The following is a 10,985-nucleotide window of genomic DNA, read 5'->3' as shown; positions in this document are numbered from 1 at the left end:
CTTCTAGTTGTTTTTGTATACTGCACAATGGTCTGACCAAAACAACGGTAGAAATGCCGAAACGAAAATAAGTCACCTCATCATGGTGATGCCAGATAGGACAGCGTGTACCTGGATAATGCTGATGCCAAATTGCACAGTATAACTCATTAAATTAAATGAACTTATTATTAGTCGTTAACAACATGTGATTAATTACTCTTCATGTTTCAGAGTTTTTCTGCCGTAACATCAGAGGAATTATATTTTTTAGAATAAACAATTGAATTTTATAAAAAAAATTCAATTTGCCGTAAAAGTTCGAAAATTCAAGAAATTACACAGAAGTTAACTTTAACCTTGAATAACTTTTAAAGGAGTGAGTATATCGAAAAATTCTCTAGACGTATTTTGTAGAGCATTCAATTCTGTACAAGAATGTGACTTTTTTATTCCTACAAACGAGAAAGTTCCAGAGAAAAAAAAATATTCGTAAAAAGTGGAAAAATCCCATGTAATTTCCATGGGAAATGTATCGTGTTTGGGGCAAGGTTTATTATGAAAATTAAGGACTTTTTATGGTCTGATATTTTTTTTTAGACGGAAACCTAAAAGTTTAGGGGGCGTCTCGTCAAAAGTAATCAATTTGGTAAATAACGGACACCCTAATGTACATACACATGGATGCGAGATAGATGCGAGTAGTTTGCAAAAACTTTTTAAATTGACTGCAATGGTTTATCAAACTTCTTTATTGAATACATTTTTCAAAAAAAAAGTCAAATCAAAATTACATAAATGTCATTATACTGTTTTTTATTATTTTCTGTTTACAATCTCTTAATGTGTCTCATAAGTAACTACCCACTGCCTTTTATATGGAATTTCCACGATATTGCCTATATCTAGCAAATAGACACCACCGTTCTTACCGGTTTCAATTACTTTAATCATATTCTTCCCACACTCCTCTGCAGACTGTTGTTTGGCATGGCGATACCGTTGAGCTATTTCTTGGCAAAACTTAAAGGTCGTACTTAAATGAATATTATTTGCCATGTTGGTTTTGGTAAGTCCAGGACAAACAGCTAGGAACCTAACTCCGAAGCGGTCGAAATAAATTTGGTCCTTTAGTAAATTGAGGAGAATGAAATTAGTACATTATTGGGTTCAATCATAATTCAATTTCAATACAAACCCCCATGCAACGGGTGAAAGCTGTAACGCCATGTTTTGAAGCCGAATAAATTGCAAATAAAGTAGTTATCTCCAAGCCACTGGTGGATGAGACATTTAAAATAGTACCACCACGTCCACCTCGGGACTTATCCATGTAAGGCAGCGCAGTCAAGGTGCTATGGATTAACCCCAACTAGAATGGGGAAATTGAAAACAAATTTAACTCGCACAATACTTCAAACAATTTTATAACAGCATATTTTACCAAGTTAATTTGGATTGTTAGGTCAACTTCACTATCCTTACATATACCACAACCATTGACCAGAACGTCAAAGTGACCCATTTTCTCCACAGCTGATTTAAAGGCTGCTGTGATGCTCTCTTTTTTCGCCAAATCCACAGGTATAAAATCAATTTTGGCACCAGGATGAGATGTTTTTAACTCAATCATTGCTTCCTTATTCTCATTGAGGTCAAGTATTGTTACGTACTAAAATAAAAGCCCATACATATATATAGTACAAATAGTATAAGTCTAAAAAATAATAAATAAAAGCAATCCAAGAATATAGATAATTTGTAAGCAGATTTTTCGAAACATTTGTTATTATTTATGCTTCAATAGGGTGGCCGCACATCTTCTACTTCTATATTGGCGTAGACACCGCTTACGCAGTTATAGCCGAGCTTGCAACAACGCTCCAGTCGTTCTTCCTTTTCGCTGTTTGGCGCCTGAGAGTACTCAGCACTTTGAGATTCCAAATGTAGCCAGGCCCTTCTCCACATGGTCCTTTTATTGGAGTGGAGGTCTTCCCCTTCCTCTCCTTCCCTCGGCGGGTACTACGTTTAGCACTCTCAGAGCTGGAGGTTCGTCGTTGCCATTGTGCAAAAAACCATAAATCTTTCGCAGTACCTCTCTCTCGATAACTCGTAACGTCGACTGATCAGATATTGTCATCGTCCATGCCTCTGTACCATATAGCAGAATGGGAATAATGAGTGACTTGTAGAGCTCGTGGAGATAGGACTTTACTTCTAAACTGCCTATTCAGTCCGAAGTAGCACCTATGTATTGGCAAAAGTTATTTTGCGTTGGATGCGCTGGAGGTTGACATTGTTGTTGGGGTTAATGCTGGTTCCAAGATAGACCTTATTTATTCTAATAATTTTTACGTATAATATTAAAAACACCCGAAAAAATGGTATTAGAAGCCGAGGTAAAAGAATCAATTCAAAATTATATACAGACAGACGGTCATGGCTAAATCGACTCAGCTCGTCATGCTAATCATTTGTATATATGTATGTAGTAGAATATTTTATAGCGCCTTCAACGTTTCTTTCTGGGTATTACAAACTTCGTTCTGTTCAGTGAGATTAACTATTAGTTTTCATTTTAAATAGAAGTCACGGAGAACTACCCTTCGGGGGAGACAACATTCCAATTTTCATAAATTTGCTGTCGCTCATCTCAACTTATTGTATCTCTTTCATTTAGAATTACACTCGTAATGTCAACATGATTTCAATCAGCTGTAACTCAGTTCTGTAAATATTTTGCCCATTTTTCTTTTTGAAAGAAACGTACGTTGCTCTCCCTCCATTCGTTACTTGGTATTTTTTATAGGATTTTGGATTGAAGAGACTTTTGCCAAATTTTTAATTTTCCTTAACCTTTTCGAAACACATACATCGGTAATTGTACCGTTTATTTTTTCGGATATTCCGCTCTTTTCAAAATACAAGGAGCGTTCCAAAGTAATCAGGACTTTTTGAATCTAGCCATCTATATGTCGACTGGAGCATTAGAATCTGTTATCTTTATCGATTGTCCAGTGAGAATTTCATGATATTTCATCGATTGGAAGTGAAGTTATTGCTTTTTAAGCAGAGTGCACGAGTGGTTTCAATGTTTTCAAAGTGGTCGTGAGGACATAAATGACGATCAACATGTGGGCCAATCAAAATCCGTGATCACCGAAAATTCCATTGAAACTGTGCGTGAATTCATCAAAAATCAGCCGAAATCATCATTGAAATTCATGGAAATGGAATTGAACATCTCCAAAACATCGACTTATCGATACTTGACCCAACATTTGGGCTTACGAAAGGTGTGTGCACGGTTTGTTCCGCACGAATTGACTGACTACCAAAAATTGCTCCAATCCAACATTCGAAGGACACCTTGTGACCGATTATTTGACCAAAAATCACATTTTTACCATTAATCACTCCTCGTATTCACCTGATATGGCACTATCCGACTTCTACGTTTCCGGAAAATTGCATTTGCCGATGAAAAGAAAGCGTTATGGAGACGTAGAGCCCATTCAAAGGGCTTGCACCGGCATACTAGCAGCCATACCGGCCTACGAGCTAAAACACTTGTTCAACATGCTTTTGGACCGAGCAAAAAGCTGTATTGAAGCAGAAGGAGACTATTTTGAATAAAATAAATTGAGCTTGCCGAAAAAACTACAAGTATTTGTTCTGTTTTTGTTTTAAGTTCTGTTGACTTTGGAACGCATCTTGTAGTATCTTAAATTTACCTTTGCACCACTTTTTAGGAACTCTCTGACGCTGGCTAGGCCAATGCCACCAAATCCACCCGAATATATCACATTTTTGTCTTTAAGATCCATTTTCAACAGAACAATTTTACTATAATGAAAATTAAATGTAGAATATTGCTTAAGTTAAAAGTATTTGGTTGCGTTCGCTGACTGTCGTTTATGCGATCTACTTGCCAACTGTCGGTGAGTTATGAATAAGATGCCCTTTTCTATACTCATTTGTATATAACTGTTGTATTAGCAATATTATTTATTGCTACTTTTTGCAAGCTGATTACTATCTTTGAACTTGCTCCCTGTGAGTTACTATGCCACTCGAACGCCTTGTAAGTTTTGCTATTTTAATATCAACATGAAAACATGTAAGAACGATAACTTAGGTTGAACCGAAACAATAATACCCTTCACGTTGGTGCTTACAAAAACTAGATTTGACCGTTCAGTTTTGTGTGACAGCCATTAGCTGGTGCCTTGGAGAATAATCCGAGCCAAATTTTGTGAAGACATCTTTGTCAAATGAGAATGTTTTCCATACAAGCACTTGATTCCGACCGTTTAGCTTGTATGGCAGCTATATGCTATATTAGTCGATATCGGCGTTTCCGAGAAATCAACAGCTTCTTGGGAAGACAAAGACGTGTGCACAATTTTAGAACCAGATCTCATAATGTGGGACCACTCCGCGTATGTGCGACAGGCAGACGAAAACCTTCAGACCCTATACATATGTATGTATATATGTAGCTGGTACAATTGATAATATTAACGTGAGTGTAGGGTATACGTGAATATAAAATTTGGTGGTGTTAGTATTGGTGTAAAGTATGTAATTCTAACTGATTTGATCTATAAACTTGTTTGTAATGTGCTCCAATTGGTACATGGACGAGTTTAGAAAATAGAGCAGGGATTTATATCAGATTAGATTAGGTAAGGTCAAAAGGTCGATTCTAAGAACGGTCTCACTTGGACAGTTTAAAACGCCGGTCTGTTGTGATATCTATAAACGTCTAAATACTGGATCATACGACACTTACAGATTGACAAAGCGCTTTGGATCTGCCACAAATTTGTTGAGACAGCTAATATTAGTTTTGGTTTTGTCTTGTGGTTCCCGAAGATAAAGTTACAAAGATGTTTCCGCATTAGTCTTGCAATTGTTGGCCAATTCAATCAATTTCCGCCATTCAACTTTGACAACTAATGTCCGAGAAGATTTTAAACTTGACCGCATGAATGCTTATTGGACAGTGTCCAGTAAGAACTCCTACAATTGTGGCAAAATGAATTTTGTTCATGGCAAGATTTCTTCTAGAAAGAACTCAGAGTCGCTAAGGATCGTTGATCAATGCCTGCTAAGCGCACACGGGGACTATTGCTCCAATGCTATAATGCTAAATGCCAATGGAAATAGAACTTAGCCTCATGCCGTTGTGAGCGGGGCAGCGGTGCCCTTCTGGCTGGCTCAACGTCGTCGCAGTTGCCTGTAACCAGGCGCCAAAACGACACTGATGATGATGTAGATTGATCCTACTTTTAGTGAGAATAGACACTACTCGATTAGTTTTGAGTTAGCGAGTATTGCCGCTCTGCTATCGGAGTGAATACTCACTTCCCTGAAAAGGGCTGAACTTCAAAGCCGTACATTTACCACTACTTTCTGCCCCTTTCGCCTGAAAAATAATACAGTTATCCTATAACCTAAGATACGGAGAGCTCCCTACAAAAAACTCCCTCTCCTACCTGCCCACCTAGCTTCGACCCATCCACATCTCCCACATATGTAGGTATTTGAATTTATAAACTTCATTTTGAAACTCGAAGAGACAAGAAAAAAGTCGTTTGCTCATTTGTTGGAACCGCGAGAGGGTTCAATCATAATTCAATTTCAATACAAACCCCCATGCAACGGGTGAAAGCTGTAACAAAGTAAAGTAGTTATCTCCAAGCCACTGGTGGATGAGACATTTAAAATAGTACCACCACGTCCACCACAGGATTTATCCTTGTAAGGCAGCGCAGTTAAGGTGCTATGTATTAACCCCAACTAGAAAGGGGAAATTGAAAACAAATTTAACCCGCACAATACTTCAAACAATTTTATAACAGCATATTTTACAAAGTTAATTTGGATTGTTTGGTCAAGTTCACTATCCATACATTTACCATACATTTTACATTGAGCAGAACGTCAAAGTGACCCATTTTCTCCACAGCTGATTTAAAGGCTGCTGTGATGCTCTCTCTTTTCGCCAAATCCGCAGGAATATAATCAATTTGGGCACCAGGGACGGTGCCATGACAATCTAAGTCGATGTAGCCCCAGTCCAGTTTCCTATTTTTTTAAAGAAAAAAACACAGAAACTTCAAATTTTATGGGGGATATTTATTGTCATTTGAAGGAACATTCTCTGGCATTTATTTTTTGAAGATTACCTATTTTAAATGTAGGCCGCGGCTACGTCTCAGATGGTTCATCCGTTTAGTCCAATTTTCGATGACTTGTTCGAGCGTTTCGACTGATAAGTGGCAAATGACACGCGTTATGTTTTGCTCCAAGGCCTGAGTCGGAGCGGCATTGTACGCAAAGATCTTGAACTTTAGATATCCCCACAGAAAAAAGGTTTGATTACGGATTAATATCGCACGATCTTGGTGGTAAATTGACCGGCCTCAAACGTGAAATTATCTGCACACCGAAGTGTTCTCTCAATAAGTCCATTGATTGATGCGAAATGTGGAAAGTGGCGCCGACTTGTTGAAACCAAATGTCGCCGAGATCACGAGCTTCAATTTCTTGGAACTTTTCAAGAGCCCATAGAGCGAGGCGATATCACTTGGGAAGATCGAGTGGCTTGAGCTCTTGCACAAGCTGTATTTTGTGCGCCAGTTAGTCCGAGATGCTGCGAATCCACGCCGAATCTACTCTCCACGATCTTCGTATGCACTATCAGCTACGACTGCTATATTTTACTCACTGCGTGCTGGACGTGGTCTATTCGGTAATAGTCAATTCTGGGTCTCAAGATGGGTAATGGTGTTGCGAATAGTACGCTCAGTAGGCTGATTATGTTGACGAAAAATTTGAGCGAAGCCCGCGAAACACATTATTTACAGAACTTGAACTCGTAATAAAGTTGAATGATTTGTAAACTTTGTTCAGGCGTAAGTTTTTCCACGCTAGATACAATATTGAACAAAAATGCATGATCTGTCAAAAAGATACTTTTCAAAAAAGTACTTCTATTTGGATCACCAGTTGAAAATAAAATTGAGCACACGTCCTTGTATTCCCAAGAAGCTGTTGATTTGCCGGAACCGCCAATATCGACTAACTGGTAACTTTCACTCTTGTCCAATTCTAATAAAATATGGAATATTTAATTGAGAATCACTGTTCTTTGTTCTCTACAAAGACATTTGCTATAAATTGAGCGTAAGAAAGTATCAAATTAAGTCTCATCGAAACACTGAACAATTAAACTTATGCGACCCAAAACACCGAATGTGCTGTAGCAGTCGTTGTAAGAACAAGTTTTAACGTGTGCAATAGAACCTATCAGCATCGCAAGACCGGGGATTCTTACCATTTATATCATTGAAGTTTTTCTCAAGCAGGGGGAAAATATGTCCAACGAGTTTAGTTGGTTAGACTTCAGTAGTTGGTAGTTATAGAGATGAACTCGCTACTGCGGACAAACTGGCATATGGAGTTTAATTGGGCTCATTATCCTGATCATTTTGATGTATGTAAACCCATATCTGTATATTAGAGACAAACAATAGTTAATTGAACAATACTACCACACCCGGAAATTTTAATGAAATTCCCCGGGTAAATGATATTTTAAAGCAATGTATTGTGCTAAGTTGGTAGGACTGTCCTTAATTACTATGCCAAATATGAGATGTTATGTCAACTAGTTTGTTTACAGCAGCTTCTTCAGTCGGTACACCTGAGAAGTGCATACGATTTCGATTTTTACAATGGATAAAAATATTGAACAAAGAATTTGTTCAAAATTTTCTACCTCTAACCAAATTTCGTGTGTTCCGAATGCTTACAGTGATTCAGTTTTATCACAAACACAAGCTTACGAGTGGTACAATGCCTTTAAAGGCGGTCCAGAGATCGTTGAAGACATGCCTCATTCTGGACTACCTTCGTCCTCTTTAACTGATGAAAATATTAACAAAGTGAAGGATATGGTGCTTGAAAGTCGTCAGACGGGTGTTAGAGAGATGGCAAGAGAGCTCGACATATCACGCGAGTCCGTTCGACATGCTTGATCAGCGAAATCCGATCCCACATCCCACATTCATGGATTATAACTGCCGATGAGACATGGGTTTATGAGTTTGACATGCGGAATGGAACCCTTTTTCAGTCGATCGAAGAGATAAAACAAAATTGGCTGAACGAGCTAAAGGCCATCCCAAAAGTGCCCATGAAAAGTTATTCGAGAACTGGAAAAATCGTTGGCATAAGTGTATTTGTGCGGATTACTTTCAAGGCGAGAAAATAAATACTGATGAATAATTAAATATTTTATTTACAATTTCCGGGTACTTTTTTGCAAAAATGCATAGCTCAACTAGTTATCTCACCAAACCCACTGTGCGTAGTAATGAATGATTTGTATTTGCAAAAATATTACGTCGACTTTGCAACATTTCAACTAGTATAACAGCTTTCAGACTTTGGAAGTTACTATGCCGCAGTGAAAGCTGACACTCTGCATATTACATCTTACAATAAATTTTTTTTAGCAAATTTGATATATAATAGGTTTTCAAGCGTTAATAAACTTATTGGTAGGAACATAAGAAGTTCGTTATTACAACATCGGAAGCGATCGATCTGTCTACATACAACCATTAAGACATCGGTACGAATTGTATAAACAATAAGGCGAATGTGCGCTTCAACACAAACCAGAGATTGGTTGGGTAAATAATATCATGATGCCAGTATGTCATTTGGTCTGTAAAATAATCCGCCAAGCTGGGCTTCTTGAGCGCCAAAGTGCTGTGCCAACTGATATCTCAGGTTGGTGGTTGTTGTTTACTGGTGGCTGCCGGTACTTGTCTATTGGCTGCATTTCGAGGTCACTACTTGTGACAATCGCACTTTTTCGTAAAAGATACTACAAGTACCACGCACCGTCTACTCCACAAACTGCAACAAATTGTTGCAAAAATATAGCGAGCGGTTGGCTGGCGCGTGCAACAGATTCTTCAAAGGGGTGTTATACAATATAAATGAAACGGTTCACAATTACTTTAAGTTAGTGGTTTCGCAGCTTTGGAAGGTGGTCACAGTCTCAACGCATTTTGTAGATTATTTGGATATTTCGTCCGAGCTAAGCATCCTTTCAAACTTCTGTTTCAAAATGCGGTTAATGCTTGCTTTGATTTGGGTGAGCCTCACTACAGCGTCGACCATACATTATACACCCAACGAGATATTGCTTGCCAAATTAGAGAGTGCAACGCTAGACAAAAAGGACACCGCACCGGCTAACACGCAATATCACGAGCAGGATTCAAATGGTTTTTACTCTTACGGTTACAGTGCTGATCAATCTGCTAAGGCTGAGTACCTCTCGCTGGACGGTTCATCGCGCGGATTTTATTCGTATGTTGATGCAGATGGAAAGTTGCAGACAGTGAAGTATGAGGCCGGACGGAATCAGGGTTTTAAGGCTGCCGCTACTAACTTACCAAAAGCACCTAAGAATCCCAATAGGTTTGCACCGTTGCCGGTAAGAGATACGCCTGAAGTACAGGAAGCCAAGAAGGCGCACTTCGAAGCGTACCGGGAGGCGGAATTGAGAGCGGCATTAGCGTCACAAAATGAAGCTGTACAACTAGGCGAACTTAGCTTGGACGGGCAACAAAAGTCTGAACGGCCGCAACAAGAGGTGGCGAATATATTAGAAAGTACCAGAAGTAAAATTTTAGCAATATTATCGGAAAGTGCGAATGCCGATAATAATAATAATTTGAATGTTGAAGCGACAGCTGAAATTGGCGTTGGTGGTACAGCTCAGGATCAAGAAGAAGATACTGAAAATACAGATGGTGATGATGATAATGGACTCATAACCTTGGACAACGTACAAAGCACACAAGACGATAGTGAAGGTAGTGAGGACGAAAGAAATGGCAGTAGTGGCGACAATATTGCTATTGAAAATGGCGACGGCGAAAATGAGGCCGGTGAATTGTCGAATGCAGATCGACAAATGACGACTTATAAACTCAGCGATTTGTTAAGTCCAATCGAACAACTGAACTCGCGCGCATTGTACACATTCGAGAGCGATGGTCAAGGACTCACGCAATTACAAGAAAAATCTGACTTAGCTTTACGACAGCCAAAGCTTACGACCATCGAAACTGTGCGCGTGCCAGTGCACTCGTACTATACAGTTTTGGCGCCCACTACCAAATACACTGTCATCACGCCCACAACACATCAATTGGTTCCGCGAGAGGAGGCACTGAAACGCGGCCAAAGTCTGCCGATTTCCCTGAGCAGTTCTTTCCTGTCACACCGTCTTAGATCGAAGTAGGCTCACGGTAAGACACGCACACTTACAAAAGATTTATCAGCGCGGACGTAAGGACCAACTTTTGAATCATTTTTGACTAGAGTTAACATTTCCATATATTCGTAGCATGAGTTTCTTGTTACATTCGAATGTTGCATTACATGTATTCCTATCATATTTCACATTTATTATTAATATTTTTAATTGTTTATACTGCATGTACATAAAAAGATTAGCTTCATTGCGCGAGTACGCATACATACATGTGTACGTAAACACATACATGTATGTGGATGGTATTAGTTTTAAAATATTTACACAATTTTGCAAAGCAAACAATGTATATATACTATTTAATACACCTAAAACCTATTATATGATAGGGTTCAGAGTAAGTAACCAGTTTGGTCTTAAAGGATCTTTATTTGCTTTATTGCCAATTTACAAAATGTTTTATATACTTACATATTCTGCACGAGAAATAAATGAATTTCGACATAAACTTTGTACTGTATCTATTTTTATATTATGTAGGCATATGGCTGATATAGTACAAGTTGCGTTCCAAAGTAAACAAGACTTAAAAAAACAGAACAAATGGTTTTTTCGACAAAATCAATTTATTTTATTCAAAATGGTCTCCTTCAGCTTCAGTACAGCTTTTTGCACGGTCCAAAAGCATATCGAACGA

General features: G+C 38.5%; 2 protein-coding genes across 2 annotated transcripts; one reads left to right on the top strand and one right to left on the bottom strand.

Moving 5' to 3' along the window:
• Window positions 1-769: 769 nt before the first annotated feature.
• On the bottom strand, window positions 770-3,942 carry LOC126761513 (fat body protein 2-like). The gene is made up of 4 exons (XM_050477802.1): window positions 3,714-3,942; window positions 1,424-1,651; window positions 1,178-1,351; window positions 770-1,107 (listed from the first exon to the last, which is right to left on the bottom strand). Exons 1-4 carry the CDS (start codon window positions 3,804-3,806, stop codon window positions 820-822), a joined length of 783 nt encoding a protein of 260 aa, XP_050333759.1. The 5' UTR covers window positions 3,807-3,942; the 3' UTR covers window positions 770-819.
• Window positions 3,943-9,041: 5,099 nt separating this feature from the next.
• LOC126761575 (uncharacterized) lies at window positions 9,042-10,767 on the top strand. The gene has a single exon (XM_050477879.1). It carries the CDS (start codon window positions 9,131-9,133, stop codon window positions 10,313-10,315), a length of 1,185 nt encoding a protein of 394 aa, XP_050333836.1. The 5' UTR covers window positions 9,042-9,130; the 3' UTR covers window positions 10,316-10,767.
• The last annotated feature ends 218 nt before the right edge of the window (window positions 10,768-10,985 follow it).

The sequence above is a fragment of the Bactrocera neohumeralis genome, chromosome 6 (genome assembly GCF_024586455.1).
Source record: "Bactrocera neohumeralis isolate Rockhampton chromosome 6, APGP_CSIRO_Bneo_wtdbg2-racon-allhic-juicebox.fasta_v2, whole genome shotgun sequence".
Taxonomy (NCBI): Eukaryota; Metazoa; Arthropoda; class Insecta; order Diptera; family Tephritidae; genus Bactrocera; species Bactrocera neohumeralis.
The sequence above is the reverse complement of the archived record's forward strand: the minus strand, read 5'-3'. Positions and strand labels throughout refer to the sequence as shown.

Excerpts from the sequence above, each read along its gene's own strand:
- LOC126761513 (XM_050477802.1), bottom strand. The coding sequence starts at position 3,806 with ATGGATCTTAAAGACAAAAATGTGATATATTCGGGTGGATTTGGTGGC. Across the intron at positions 1,652-3,713 it reads TCCTAAAAAGTGGTGCAAAG|TACGTAACAATACTTGACCT; the intron begins GTAAATTTAAGA and ends CTTTTATTTTAG. Across the intron at positions 1,352-1,423 it reads TAACAATCCAAATTAACTTG|TTGGGGTTAATCCATAGCAC; the intron begins GTAAAATATGCT and ends TCCCCATTCTAG.
- LOC126761575 (XM_050477879.1), top strand. The coding sequence starts at position 9,131 with ATGCGGTTAATGCTTGCTTTGATTTGGGTGAGCCTCACTACAGCGTCG.